The sequence below is a fragment of the Danio rerio genome, chromosome 20, assembly GCF_052040795.2.
Source record: "Danio rerio strain M-AB ecotype USA chromosome 20, GRCz13ab, whole genome shotgun sequence".
Lineage (NCBI taxonomy): Eukaryota > Metazoa > Chordata > Actinopteri > Cypriniformes > Danionidae > Danio > Danio rerio.
In genome coordinates this window covers 5,387,382-5,403,835 of record NC_141040.1, presented here as the reverse complement: position 1 = coordinate 5,403,835, position 16,454 = coordinate 5,387,382, and the positions used below count along the sequence as shown (strand labels likewise).

At 33.6% G+C, this 16,454-nt stretch overlaps 2 protein-coding genes across 4 annotated transcripts in view; both read left to right on the top strand.

Annotated features, from left to right (window-relative positions):
• cyp46a1.3 (cytochrome P450, family 46, subfamily A, polypeptide 1, tandem duplicate 3) overlaps positions 1-16,454 on the top strand; it is a gene marked incomplete at its 3' end in the record, with an annotated part of 47,689 nt that overhangs the window by 26,746 nt on the left and 4,489 nt on the right. Inside the window, 2 exon segments of the mRNA NM_001045298.1 lie at positions 4,753-4,766; positions 12,076-12,106.
• On the top strand, positions 294-15,371 carry cyp46a1.4 (cytochrome P450, family 46, subfamily A, polypeptide 1, tandem duplicate 4). 3 transcript variants are annotated; one of them, XR_015517500.1, is made up of 15 exons: positions 294-930; positions 1,059-1,139; positions 1,274-1,355; positions 6,426-6,499; positions 8,573-8,659; positions 9,477-9,615; positions 9,707-9,820; positions 9,917-10,073; positions 11,874-11,945; positions 12,155-12,227; positions 12,310-12,394; positions 12,583-12,693; positions 12,893-13,251; positions 13,337-14,156; positions 14,791-15,371. XR_015517500.1 is itself a non-coding variant. In NM_200479.2 (15 exon segments), coding segments are annotated over 14 exon segments (1,335 nt in total). In that variant the 5' UTR covers positions 747-930; positions 1,059-1,095; the 3' UTR covers positions 14,932-15,224.

The following is a 16,454-nucleotide window of genomic DNA, read 5'->3' as shown; positions in this document are numbered from 1 at the left end:
TTATCTCTCTTTAGCATTGGATGTTTTAACTTTGAACACATTTTGACAAGCGTCTATAATTTAGGTCCAAGTAGTGGGATGCAGAACCGGTTAGTTATAACCTCAGTTTTTGTTTATTGAATTTCTGTCCTTTGATATGTGATGTAGTGAATTAGAATGATTTTATAAAGTGACAGGTGACATAGTTTAAATATAAAATGTTTAGTTTTTTTCCTTTAGTTTTTGGTTTATATGTAAATATTTGATTGAAAACATTTTACCACTGCATTGCAGTGCTTTATCACCAGTATTTGTTTGTAAAATTGTTGATTTAAAAAAATAATAATATTCACAATGGCATCTTTAAACCTTTTTACAAATATGGTTTACGTTCCCTTCCAAAAGAGATGTACATGTTTTTAATCAAATCTGTATAATAGAAATCTGTTTTGTTGTTGTAGACGTAATTGGATAACCTTTAAAGGTTGTTAAAAACCTTTCACAGGTACAGCTATGATTATAGTTTTAGTGCAGTACTAATATTGCAATATTACTATAGCAAAACCATGTTTTTGGTGTGTACTGTACTTTTAAAAACCATAATAATAAACCATAGATTAATAAAAGGACTAAGCTGAAAAGAAAATGAATGGATGGAAGGATGAATGAACCATATAAAACGCAGAGGAGTGATAACAACGCCATCTACGGTCACAGACTTCAATGGTCACGGAATGGCGTAACACCGGACATGACATTATTTGACATTCGATAGTAGTTATAGGCAGTGTGCAGACGTTTACAGTACAAAGCCATCATGATCTTAGAATGGATCTTATATATAATTTTTTACCTGCTCTCTGCTGTTTTTACTGCATTTCTTGCGTATTGTCTGTACATTCATTATGTACATCAGAAATATGATCATATACCTGGACCTCCAAGAGACAAGTAAGAAAGTTGAATATTGTATTTATAAATGTAGGCTATTTGATACAAATATATCGCAATACGATTTTTCTGTTTGCGTGTTTTTGTTGAGGCTCAAATAAACTACTTGAAAATGTATATTCTTACAGTTTTCTGTTCGGACATTCACCATCTCTTACTAAATCGATGTATGCCGACGACAGCCTTATACATGACTTGTTTCTTCAATGGTATGACACTTTCGTATCATGTTTTTTTCATTTTTACCTCAGCTACTTGTTTGAACTTGCGCCTATCGCTATTTCATATTCAGTCTGTTCGGGACTTTTATTGTTTGATAATTTTGTCGTAAAATTCTTTTAAGGGCAGAAAAATATGGCCCAGTTTACAGAATCAACAGTTTGCATTATATCGCAATAGTGGTTCACTGCCCTGAGGCTACGAAGGTAAATATTGAATTTTTTAAGTGTGTGTGTGTGTGTGTGTGTTTTAATCCAGCCAGTTTATAATATACTATAGTAAATTACTTGAATAAATCTGTTGTGGTAATTCTGTAGTGCACTGTTAGACCTTACCAGGCTTTTTTACAGTAGAACACTGGCAACACTGTTGCCAGCTACTCACTGTAAAAGTTTGGTTAGAGTAAGTAACTGGCAACAGTGTTGCCAGTTAATTACTGAAACTGAACCATTACAGTGAGTGGCTGGCAACAGTGTTGCCAGTTGTTTACTGTAACCGAACCATTGCAGTGAATAGCTGGCAACAGTGTTGCCAGTTATTCACTGTAATAGAGCAGTAGTGGTAACTAACTGGAAACTGTGTACAGTTAATTACTGTACTGTAGTGTTACAACTCACAACATTGTCAAGGCGTTACTAAAATTAATTAGTATTCTTGCCTTTTATTAATTCTTTAAATTAATTAAGTTGTAAATTCTGACAAATTTATTTTATTGTTTTGGCAGCAAACAAATATAAAACAGAAAACGAATAACAAAATTAAGAAATCAGCAGATATAAATATCATCTTACATATTACTGAGAGCCACAGGTCTGCACAGCAAGGCTGCAGTCAAACTAATGTTTAAGCATGCAAAATTCTGTCATATGGCTCTGCGAAAAGGAGTGGGATTAAACAAAATATTTAGAGATTGAAAAAGCAAGCAACTGGTCCATAATTTTTGTTCAGAGAGGTCATGGTTTGATCTTTGATTAGTCTCAAGCAATCACATGATGTGATTTCACAGTTCAGAGTTCTCCAAGCTTGAACTTTCCAATGCTGCAAACTGTAAAATTTTTCGCATGAGCTAGCATTCCAGGTCTGCAGCATTCACATGCGTATGAATGGAAGTCTAAAGGGAGAAAAGTGCAGTGTGACTGGGACTTTAAGCTGTAACTCTAATTAAACACACCTGATAAAACTAATTAAGGCTCGTTAGAAATCTACAGGTAATGTTAAAGAAGGGTGGGTACTAAACTCTGCTGCGCTGCAGTTCTCCAGTAACTTGGAGTTTGACCCCCATGGTATATAGCAGGGGTGCTTAATCCTGTTCCTGGAGATCTACATTCCTGCAGATTTCAGTTGCTACCCATATCAAACACACCTGCCTGTAATTATCACGTGGTGTTCAGATCGTAATTAATTGGTTTAGGTGTGTTTGATATGGATAGCAACTGAAATCTGCAGGAAGGTAGATCTCCAGGAACAGGATTAAGCACCCCTGCTATATAGCATTCTTTTAAAGCAACTGCTAACATTTATCACAATCACATATCCAATAAACATACACACACACACACACTTAAAGTGCTGCAGTGAAATGTGTTACTCTCTCCTCAATGCTGACCATGCAAAAAAAAAAAAAAAAACTGAACAGCAAAAAGCTAAATAATTATTTTAAATTTTAAAGTTTTAAATAATTAAAAACTGTGTCAAATCTCAAAAAGTTTAAAATAATTATAGAAAACAAAAATAAAGTTGGCAACACCGAAAAACCAAAGGATCCAATCTTTTATTGTTATAGTTATCTCATGACAACAAACTTTTTTATTGTTTTAAATATAAATTCATAGATGGAAACACAGCTCTGAAAAATACTTAGCAACAAACTCACAACCTGGGACCTGACAGGGGAGCTTTTGTGTGTGGATGGCTATGTGTATCATGTTTTGTGATTCCCTGTGATGATGTGCACGTTACCTTACTGAGATGATGGAATTTAATTTTGGCTTAGTTGCCAGAAAGATACACACAACTGTTAGCATCTGTACATTATGGCAGTGTGCAATATAAAATAAATACATATACTTAAACAAAAGTAATGTAAGAAGTTATATGAGGAGAGGCTAACTAGCTAACAATGTAGCTTTCAAGTACACAGTTCAAGATAACAACAATATAACTTAAAACACAGCCTTATTTTATAAACCCTCAAAAACATTTGAACACATTTTACTTACTCATTTAAGATTCTTATTTAAGCCTAAAACATATCAGACTCTACATCTGAATTGATAGACAGAGAATAGAGCACACTCAGCAGTAAACAAATCAAACACCTGGCTCTCTTAAAGGGCCAGCATTTTCTGAAAACTCTTTCTAACACCTTTTTGTTTAGAAAAAGACGGACAGCCTGTGAGAGTGTGTGGTGATGCCTAAATCATTATTTGTTTACAGTTATTTACTGCACAATCTACAGAGTAACAGTGCAGTTATACTAATTAAACACACCTGATCAAACTAAATCTAAAGGTAGTGTGTTGAAGCAGGGCTGGAACTAAATTCTACTAGGCTGTGGCCTTCCAGGAGTTTGACACCTCTGGTACATAGCATATTTTCAAAGCAACTGCCTACATTTATCACAGTTATGCACATATCGTTTAATAAAAACAATAAAAATATACAATAATATTAACTTCATCCATAGAAAAAAAAAAAAAATAGTAATCTGATTCTCATGTCGTTCCAAATCTGTAGGAAAAAATTATAAAAAACACAACAAAGATCATGATTTATACATTTATTTAGGAAAGCCTTTATACTATTAATGGCACTTTTACTTGCCAGTTTTCCAGACAAATTCATTGAGTCTCTGCAAAAATGTATGTGCGTGTTGTTTAAGATATATATATATATATATTTTTTTTTTTTTATTAACACATTTTTACTAGTTATTTGGCAAAATACTAATATTCAGTTGAAAGTGCAATTTAAAATCTTAAGTATAGGTCAAACTAGGCAATTAAATTAGATTAATTATAGAAAAAGTAAACAAAGTTATAAAAATTATTGTGACAATTTCTTTGCTCTGTGTGAATATTTTTGCCTTTAAATGCATTTCGTCCATATCTTACACTTACCTTTTAATAAGCTTTGTGGCATTGGTTGACTCCTGATACTCAATGTTAAAAACATAAAAGGAACCAAAGAAAACACAGAGATAAAATAAATATAAAATAGCAACATAAAGCATCAGAGTAGATGGAGCAGTAATGGCTGAACAGTAATTTACCATTTTTTATCACAGTAAATATCTGTAATGGTACATAGAGTAAATTACTGTAATTTATTCTTTGGACTACAGAATTTCATACAAATCCTGCTCCTTTTACAGTAAAATACTGTTTCCTTTCATTATAGCTAAACGCTGGCTATTTTACAGTTATTTACTGCATAATCTACAGTAAGGGTTAACAGTGTGGCTATGGTAATACAACAGCGAATACCCTATATACCTGCCCAATACGCAAGTTTTTGACCCTTTTCACATTTCCGGGTTTCTCAGTAGCGGATGTCGTCGTAGTTGGGTAAAAGATATTTATTGTCCTGTCCCATAGACTGCATTAGAGACATTCATGATAAGAAATTTAATAATAAGCATATTCATCTAATTCTTCAGCAAAGAAATCGTATTGTTCGGCGAGGCAAATTTCATTGGGCTGCATTAATTAATAATATAGACTGGAGAAAAGCTTGTTGCCTTATAAATAGGCCTACTACCTTCCTAATAAAACTAAAGAAATTTACTTCAAAATATTGCATAAAATATATCTCATTTGTATATGATATATAAATATAACTCATTTGTTTCCAAATATGTTGATATTCTGAGTAGTTGTACATTTTTTAATAAGTATGATGAAACTTTAATACATTTATTTTGTATGGGTGAGTTTGTTTAGAAATGTTGGTTTGTCCTCTATCGTAATTTAATCACTCCTCCTACCTTTGCACAATCTTTTAGTTTAAAATAAATTATTTGTTATTACCCAGAATCTTCACATTAATCAAAAGAACTTATCTGCAACTGTTTTATCTTGTTTGGAAATATTTTTATAAGCAAAAATGCATGGCTTCAGTCCCTACTTTTCGACATTTTCTGAAGTTGACTCACTGCTCAAATCTCTCTATATGTGTAAAAACAAAAAATGTGTCAGATACCTGGTTCTATATAAAGAACTGTTGTCTGTTGACTCTGATTTGAGTTAGATAGCTTTCCTAATGCTCTAAATTTAGTTTCATACACTTTAATACAATTGTAATTTTCCCCTTCTTTTGTTTTGTTAGTCTTTTTTCTTTCCGCAGCTAATGTAGTTTGTATTTTTTTCTCCTTTGTATCTCTCTTATATCGATCTCCTGATTGTGCTTGTATATTTGCATTCTTTAATAAAAGTAAATAAATAAATAGACTGCATTAGAAAGCCCTCGCATAAGCGGTAATTCCGTTTTGTTGTTGATAAAAAGTTGATATAATGCATAAAAATATGCATACGTTAAAAAAAAAATCAAAATATTGAAAACTTTAGATTTTGATGACTGTAATGGGATTCTGATGTCTTGTGAAAAGGGTCCATAGGGTATTGCACTTCAAAACACCACATTTTACTGTAGTAAAAACTGAAGTATACTATTATTGCAGTTCATCGTTTCACTATAGTTGTTCTATAGTTATAACTAGTTCCAGACAGAATGTGCTGATGTTTTTTGCTGCAGTAAGCTTTGGTAAAAATCTGCAGATTTCTGCAGAATGATTTTGGGAGTATCATAATTAAAAGCTTTCAATGTGAAATAAAAAAAATATATATATTTTCTTTTTACTTGTATTTAATGTTCAAAATGTAAATCCAAATAGATGCACTTTATTCGATAAACAAAGCAAGTCTCTCATATATCTACTAAAAGACAGAAAATATTACAAAGTGCATTTTACATAAATCAGATGAACATGTTCATATTAGTAAATGTTTCTGTAATTAATTTAAAAACTGAAAAACTAGATTTTCACACATTTACTCAAGTAAATAAACAACATTAATGATGGGCTAGAAATCGGTGGAATTCTGCACGCACACATTCTGTGGGTCTAGTTATTATACAGTATGCTTTAGCACTCAAGTGTTATAAACATTATAATATGTATATAATACACTATAGTGTAGTATGGTTCAAAACCAATTTCCAAAGGTGTTTTTCATATGGGAAAGCAATCAAATAATGATAATTCTCTGTTTTTGTAGACAATCTTGATGTCACCCAAGTATACCAAGGATCCATTTGTCTACAGACGCCTATTTAACTTGTTTGGGAAAAGGTACACTTGTTTTTTTTTTTTTTTTAAATTGAAACATGTTTACATTGATTGCAGGAATATTACCACCACCATCATTTTAGAGGCCACATTAGATTCATATTTTACCTATGTGACATTTACTTTATGTCTGAGTGCTTTAAAACCTTATATGTGACTTAAAATGTATGAAATCAACAATGAAGATGGATCTTCATGAAGCAGTTTTAGACCTCAATAAAGCCTTTGGTTTTGTTCTAGTATACCTTCAGGGTTCTTCCACGTTCCAGGCTAATCACAAACTAGCCTAGAGCGCCATCTACTGTAAAAACTAGCCTGGAGAGCCATAAACTGTGGAAAAAAATAAAATGGCCTAGAGCAGGGATGTCAAACTGAATTCCTGGAGAGCCGCAACCCTGCACAGTTTAGCTCCAACCTTAATTGAACACACAAGATCAAACTAATTGAGTCATTCAGGCTTTTTTAAAACCACTTGTTTGAAAGTGTGTTGGAGCAGGGTTGGAACTAAACTGTGCAGGGCTGCGACCCTCCAGGAATTCATTTTGACATTCCTGGCCTAGAGGGTCATCATCTGCTGGTAAAAACAAACCTTAAAGAGCCATATGCTGTAAAAGTCACCATCAGATGGAAGTTAAGATTGTCCTTTTTTCTGCTATTGTGACATAGGGCCCTATCATACACCCAGTGCAATGTGGCGACTGGCACGGCGCACTAGTCTTTTGGTAGTTTCAGCTTGGCGCAAGAGTCGTTTTGAGGCGTTGCGCTACACTGTTATAATAGCAAATGCATTAGCGCTCATGTGCGCCCATAGGCGTTCTGGTCTAAAAAGGAAGGTGTTCTGAGGCGGACCGCTGGCGCGTTGCTATTTTGAGAAACTATAATAGATTTTTCATTAGACCAAAACTAACCCGGTCTAAACTCCGGCGCAGAGTTGCACCTCACTTACACACTGCTTAATACTCACAAGAGAGCAATAGACAAATATCTTTACATATGAAAAAATGTAAATATTAAGGATATATATAGGATATAATAAGAATAGATATAGGATATTAATATAAACTATTAAATATTACAAAACATATTATTTTCTAGCCTACATAAATATGAAAAATCACTGCTTTTATGTCTTCTTCATCTCGGGAGGCTTTTTCAGTTCATACATAACAATTTGCTTTTGTATAATGTTATTATTATTAGCAGTATTGTTTATTATATCCATATTTATATTTGTTTTATTAAAAACAAGCTTAGATTTGCCCACCTGTTAGGTTTTAGACCGTATGGGGCACATCATGTGTTTTAGGATATAACTCAGGTTTTTGAACACACTTGGTCATTATTGTTAATTTATTCGTTTGCTAGAAATTAGAACTGAATTTAGAAATAGTTTTGAAATGAATATTTGCTCTTAACAAACGCAATCAATTATTTATAGACTAATTGATGTCTGTGTGTAAAGGTTATCCTATCCAAAAGTGAAAGTAGATCAATTATCTCTCATTCTCATGCAGTAGATGCTCTGTTTAACTGTTTTCTGTTAAAAAAAACTGAACTGGTTGCTTGTGAAATGCTCAGTTTTTCCACTTAGACTTACTTTGCGTCCTGTAAATAGTGAATGCGCTTATGGCGCGACGCAACTGGCTCTTAAAGGGAATGGGAGATGAGACTCTGATTGGTTTACTCTCAAAACACACCTATAACTCATTAAGAAAATAAACTCAACCCTTTTAGACAATGCGCCACAGCGCAAAGCGAATTTTACCGTACTTAAATTAGCAAAAATGAGTTCTGACACGCCCTGAAAGCGTTTGCGCCCTGCGTTTTGCGCTCTGCGCATGGACCGTCAAAATAGAGCCCATAATGTTTTACATTTTGTATTTATTATTACTTGTTATAAGTGAAGTTTGTTAAAAAAAAAAAAAAACTTGCTAGAATAAATTGTGCATAAATAAATGCCATGACCTCTGTTCAATATTCAGCTGTTAAATTTTCATTTTAATGTTGACATTTTATTCGGAATTTTCTTCAAATGAGTATTTCCCTTGTATAAGTCATATAAATCCTTCTTTTCAGGTTCTTGGGATATGGGCTAATTACAGCTGTGGACCATGACATCTGGTACAGGCAGCGTCGCATCATGGATCCAGCCTTCAGCAGCTCGTGAGTCAAATACATAAAAAAAATGCTGAAATGTGATTATTTCAAGCAGGATGAGGCTATGAAATATGGTGGCAAGAATACTAATGTAAGACACACTAGTCTTACATTTCATGAATGAGCTCCATTGTCGTCTTTTACTGAGATCCTCTCATTTAAAGATCCAGTGTAGTGCTTGTAATGGGCATTTTTTCATTCGATTTATGACACAATCTCAAATGAAACAGGATGACAGGGAGGGACATAAAGTAACCCCTCCCCTTATTGGAAAATAGCCAGTCACATTTATTTATACCACAACTCAGAGCTGTTCAGCTTAAGTGCATCAGACTATTACAGCCACAGTCTGTAATAGTAATATGCAAGTCTATAACAGTCTGACTCACAGTTTCTACATTTTAAAACACAATTTTCTGGGTGATTTAAATGGGTTTGTTATTTTTTGGGGCCGTGCCGAGCTCATATGATTCACTATGTGCTACGTCTGTGGGCTGAAGCAGATAGGCTACGCACTCTTCATGTGACATTAAAAGACTTCATTCACCTCTTAGGAAATCATATTTGCACTGTCTCCATTCCTACATAGTACTATTACCCAAATAAACACATAATGTGTGTAACCGTTGAATCTCCTAGTTCCTTATGCTGACTGTGTATGCGTATGGCCAATGTATACCTCTCCGCCCCCTACACATTTTAAAAAGACTAATAAGGAGTTTTAAAATCCATTGGGCTCATGCTGGTCTGCTGATTTTTTGCCTGATCCTTCTTGCCACAGTGATATAACTTTTAATGTAACTGTTTCTGGCTTATTTATCAGATACTTACGAAGCTTGATAAGCACTTTTGACGAGATGTCAGAACGCCTGATGGACAAGCTGGAGGAAATGGCCAACAACAAAACCCCTGCCGTCATGCACGACCTGGTCAACTGTGTTACACTTGATGTCATTTGCAAGGTTTCTCCATCCTTCTTATTGATCCAAGGGAAAGTCTAATGTGTCAAATCAGCTGTTTATCAGTACTCAGTTGTAATATTTGCATTCGCAGGTGGCTTTTGGTGTTGATTTAAACTTCTTGGCGCAAAAGGATAGTCCCTTCCAGAACGCAGTAGAGCTTTGTTTAAATGGCATGACCGTAGATCTCAGGGACCCATTTTTTAGGGTAAGTAAATGTATCCAAAAACACGTCACTGTAATGTAGTAGGGTTAACTCTATATGATTGGTTTTTTTATTTTCTTATGTTGTTTGGGTTCTCAGCTTTTTCCCAAAAATTGGAAGCTTATACACCAAATCAGAGATGCAGCTGAACTCTTGCGTAAAACGGGAGAGAAATGGATACAAAACAGGAAGACAGCAGTGAAAAATGGAGAGGACGTCCCCAAAGACATTCTCACACAAATCCTCAAATCAGCAGGTATGTTGATCTCAAGTGAAGGAGAAATTCAGTGGTTAAAGGGAGAGTTTTCTGTTTTAAAATGGATAATTTTGTCATTATTTACTCAGCCTTTTGAACAAAAAAATATATATATATATTTTGGAAATCGGTAACTATTGACTTCCCTAGTGTTTGTTTTTTGTACTATGGATGTCAATCTTTACCCATTTCTAACATTCTTCAAAATAACTTCATTAGTGTACAACAGAATTACTTCATCAAGGTTTGGAACCACTTAAAGGTGTGTAAATAAGTTCAGTTTTTCAGTGAACTCTCTCTCTTTAAATGTATTTTTATTATTTTCCTTTATTTTCTTATTCTTTATTATTTATCTTGATCACTCCGCTTGATTTTATTCGTTTTTTAATAATCTTTTTATTGTTTTTAGCATAAGAAAATAAACAATAACATAAACAAAAAAAAAGACAGAAAGAAAAGGGTACAAAGGCCGTTTCAAAATAATAATACTGATACTAATAATTATCAAATATCAAAATTATCAAAATACTAATACTAATAATTCAAAATGGTCGGATACAACATAATACAATATCATCCAGAAAGCATTAGGAAATAAATAGAATAAAATATTAAAAAAAAAAAAATGTACAGAGACATGTGTAGGCTCCACAACTCGATTTATGCCAAACCAATCCCACCTATAAAGAGTTACAAGTCAGCATTACTGATATGAAACATAATTGGATTCCAGATTTTACAATGTGTTTACATGTGTTTAGTTTGTTTGGCATCTCATATCGCCTTTTTTCATGGGCAACGCGTAACTTAAGCTCCTAATCCAAGTTTCAAAGACAGGCACATAATCTGACTTCCAATTTTGTAAAATTATTTTATTTGCTAATATCATACACAAAGCTACTGTCTGTAATATACAGTCGAAGTCAGAATTATTAGCCCCCTTTTTACTTTTTTTTTCTTCTTTAAATATTTCCCAAATGATGTTTAACAGAGCAAGGAACTTTTCACAGTATGTCTGATAATATTTTTTCTTCTAGAGAAAGTCTGATTTGTTTTATTACGGCTAGAATAAAAGCAGTTTTTAATTTTTTTAAAAGCCATTTTAGGGACAAAACTATTATCCTATTTAAGCTATATATTTTTTTTCGATAGTCTGCAGAACAAACCATTGTTATACAATAACTTGCCTAATTACCCTAACCTGCCTAGTGAACCTAATTAACCTAGTTAAGCCTTTAAATGTCACTTTAAGCTGTATAGAAGTGTCTTGAAAAATATCTAATCAAATATTATTTACTGTCATCATGGCAAACATGAAATAAAAATTATTAGAGATGTGCTATTAAAACTATTTTGATTAGAAATGTGTTGAAAATTTTTTTTCTCTCCGTTAAACAGAAATTGGGAAAAAAATAAACAGGGGGGCTAATAATTCTGACTTCAACTGTATATTTATCTCCTGTTTCTGAGATATCTCCAAAAATGCCCAATTTTGACTCTGGTGACAGATCAACCCTGTATACTTCAGATATAAAATATACTTCAGCCAAAATTGATTTTATTTCGTGCTAACAAAAGACTAGATATTTAAATGATACCACACTCACAGGCTCATGTTCAATGACATGGAAATAAAATAACTTCTGGAGTCACTTTTCAAAATGTCTCTTCAATATTCAATGTCTTTGAATGATATATTTTTGACAAATGCCATGATCCAACATTAGATTAATATTTAGATTATTTTATTATTCAGATTATTTTAACAGGTAGCGTAACACTCTTCATCTTTTGTTGCAGAGGAAGAAAATGTTAATAACACAGATGATCTTGAGCAGATGTTGGACAATTTTGTGACTTTCTTTATAGCTGGTGAGTTACTCCTCACTTTTGTTTTAGTTCATAAACTGTTGTGGATATGTACTGACTGCATGCAGGGTTTTTGTTGCATACACCAAACCCTGCCCCTGACACCACCATTAACAGTGATGTCACTAGCTCTATTGATTGCATGTGTCTGAGACTGCTTGTCTCAGCTTGCATGTCTTGCAGCCAGATACTATTGCTTTATTCCTCTGCAGGCCAAGAGACAACAGCCAATCAGCTCTCATTTGCAATCATGGCATTAGGGAGAAATCCAGAGATATACAAGCGGTAAAACACTTGTTAGAAATGTGTCCCTGTTCTGTCAGACTTTTATTATAATACTATAGTTCAATATTCCTTTCATTTCCAGAGCTAAAGCAGAGGTGGATGAAGTCCTCGGAACCAAAAGAGAAATTTCAAATGAAGACCTTGGAAAGTTTACTTACTTGTCTCAGGTTGGTTCATAGAGACTTTAAACACAAATGTCTTTGCCATTCATTCATTCATTCATTCATTCATTCATTCATTCATTCATTCATTTTCCTTCGGCTTAGTCCCTAATTTAACAGGGGTCTCCACAGCACAATAAACCACACAAATGCTTTTAAATCCATTTCTTATAATGGTCTTTTGTGTTATTCAGGTGTTAAAGGAAACCCTGCGTCTGTACCCCACTGCGCCAGGAACCAATCGCTGGCTTCATGAGGACATGGTCATAAACGGCATTAAAATCCCTGGAGGCTGTTCTGTTATGGTGAGCATCACCAACATGACTAACAAAATCAGCTCCTGTCTACTTAAATATTGGGATATTTTAGTTAAACATTGTTAGCTGAATTAATACAATTTTAAATGTTAAAAGTAAAGAAATTCTGACAACACTGGCCACAAAATAATACTCATTTTATTATTTTTAAATACATAAACATGATCTACACTCTTTTTCCATTCAGTTCAGCTCGTATGTCTCCCAAAGACTGGAAAAGTTTTTCAAAGATCCGTTGAAGTTTGATCCAGAGAGGTTTGATGTGAATGCCCCAAAGTAAGTCATTATCACCTACGTGAGTCTCAGTTTAATTTTACCCTCTCTACTTATTTACTTAAGTCTGCTTAAGTTTCTTTGTATTCTATATCTTTATCATTAATGGGATAGCTCGCCCAAAGATTTCAATATACTCACTATTTACTTGCCCTAACAATAACTCCAAACTATTTCTAAAACTCTAAAGTATTAGCTGAAAGAAGAAAGTCGAATACACTGAGGATGATTAAATGAGTGAATTATGTGGTAATTAACATTTTCAGGGGAACTGCCACAGCCATGTCACCCTGCACCCCAAGACCGGTTACTCACTGAAGCTAAGCAGGGCTGAGCCTGGTTAGTACCTGGATGGGAGACCACTAGGGAACACTAGGTTGCTGTTGGAAGTGGTGTTAGTGAGGCCAGCAGGGGGTGCTCAACCTGTGGTCTGTGAGTCCTAATGCCCCAGTAAAAGTGAAGGGGACACTACACTGTCAGTGAGCGCCGTCTTTCGGATGAGATGTTAAACCGAGGTCCTGACTCTCTGTGGTCATTAAAAATCCCATGGCACTTCTCGTGAAAGAGCAGGGGTGTAACCCCGGTGTCCTGGCCAAAGTCCCTCTATCGGCCCTTACGATCATGGCATCCCAATCATCCCTTTCCATCGAATTGGCTCTATCACTGTCACTCCACTCCACCAATAGCTGGTGTGTGGTGAGCACACTGGTGCCTTTGTCCTGTGGCTGCCGTCGCATCATCCAAGTGGATGCTGCACACTGTTGGTGGTGTGGAGAGACCCCCCTCATGATTGTGAAGCGCTTTGGGTGTATGGCCATACACAATAAATACATTACATTACAACTATCCCTTTATGATATTAACTATAATTTCTAAACAGAAATATAACAGGATACTGTACCTTCTTGACTGAATTAGTGCAGTTTTTCTACTTGATGTTACTGTGATAAAGGCTGGAACTTCATAAAAACATTTTTTTTTTTTTACAAAGTTTAAGTTGTAAAGAAGTAATTTAGAGTTTAACATGTGTGTCAGAGTTGTATGACATAAACACTACTTTATAACGTTATCGCATGAAAACGCTGATTTCAATTTGTTTTCCATTCTAAAGGCCTTATTACTGCTACTTCCCATTTGCACTTGGTCCACGAACCTGTCTAGGGCAGGTCTTCTCACAGGTGATGAAACACACATGCATAAATGCACACTCGCATGCTCCCACATTGGTTTTGGTGGTTTATGAGAACTCTTCATTGGCATAATGTATATTAATCATGCTTATTACAACCCTAAATTAGAAAAAGTTGGAAGTATGAAATCGCAAATAAAAAAGAAAGATAAAAAATGTGCTTTAAAAATTCCCAATTTTGTTTGGACTTGTTATTCAATGCAGACAATACAACAAATGTTATTTAATGTGTACCTCATGATTTTATTATTTTCAAAATAAACACTTATTCTAGTTTTGGTTCTTACAACACATTTTTTATATATTTTTTAAAATATTTTTCTGATTTAGGGTTGTATATCTGGCCCTACCCTACATCTAACCCCAACCCTCATATGATTCTATGGCAAATCTTGAATGTGACAATACCCTGTTAAGGATGTTGTTTTTAACAATTTTGAATGATGAGGACTCAAGGCATGTCCTCTCGACTATCACTTTAACATCTTGTAAGAGCAACATTGTAAATACGTCATTATTTAAATTTGTAAAACCACTAATTTGTTCCTTTTTAGGATTTCTTTTCACTGTTTTATGGATATTTGCTGTGATCATGATCATCTCTGTCGTGTTTCTGCATTTAGATGGAGGCAAAAGTTGTGCTTGCCAAACTGCTCCAGAGATTTGAGTTCAGTCTGGTCCCTGGACAGTCTTTCGACATTAAAGACACGGGAACTCTACGGCCCAAGAGCGGAGTGATCTGCAACATCAAGCAGTGCTCATAGGACATGTTTAAATCTCTAATGACAGCTCTTCTGAAATAAATCCTCTTATATTAGCCAAACATTAATCAGAGAACAGAAGTTGAGCAATCACCGATTATGATCCATCAATTGATTACAATGAAAATACATTAACTCACAGTACATTAATTAATATTAAGTGTGCTTCACAGTATTCACTGCATTAAATGTGCTTCACACTGGTGAGTGGTCTGACAAACCACCTGTAGAAACATATCATCTCTTTCTCATTAATCAAAACAATAAACATTCCCACTCCTTACTCTAGCACAAAATTTTCTGAGTACAGTTTCTTTGTATAACCAGTACTTCTTGCGTGTATTGCCTCTTGTTAAATCACTGAATTCCTCCTCAGTTTTAGGTCGATATGGATTAAAATGATAATTAAAAGATGCATTAAAAACATTTATAAGCATTCTTGAGTATTGTCAAAACAGTACTTTTTCCTGGTGTTGGCATAATCTAATCCCAGTGTGCGATGTAATATTATGATGACCAATATTTGAGTGTACAGTATGACCCGGGAGAGTTCATCCAAAACTTGTTCTATCTTCATTTATTCCCCCTTTACTTGTTCCAAAACGTTTAGAGTTTCTTGTCTGTTTAATAAATATTTTTTTAAAAAGCTGGAAACAGGGCAGCATGGTGATGCAGTCGGTAGTACAATCGTCTCACAGCAAGAAGGTCGCTGGTTTGAGGCTTGGCTAGCCCAGTTGGCATTTCTTTGTATTCTTTTTTTGCGTGGGTTTCCTCCAGATGCTTCGGTTTCCCCCAAAATTCCAAAAACATGTGGTATAGGTGAATTGGATAAGCTAAATTGCCCATAGTTCAGGCCCGGATTGGCTAATCGGGAGGACCGATATTTATTTTTGTAAACACAATTTTAAGGTCAAATTATTAGCCCCTTTAAGCTATATATTTTTTTATATTTAGTTTACAGAACAAACCATCGTTATACAATAACTTGCCTAATTACCTTAGTTAACCTAAGTAACTTAGACCTTTAAATGTCACTTTAAGCTGTATAGAAGTGTCTTGATTTTTTATTTTATATATATATATATGTATATATGTATGTATATATATATATATGTATGTATGTATGTATGTATGTATGTATGTATGTATGTATGTATGTATGTATGTATGTATGTATGTATGTATGTATGTATGTATGTATATATATATATATATATATATATATATATATATATATATATATATATACAGATATATATATATCTGTATATATATATATATATATATATATATATATATATATATCTGTATATATATATATATATATATATATATATATATATATATATATATATGTATATATGTATATGTATATATACATATATTTATTTATATATATATATATTTATTTATATATATATATATATATATATATATATATATATATATATATATATATATATATATATATATATATATATATATATATATATATATATATATATATATATATATATATATAACGA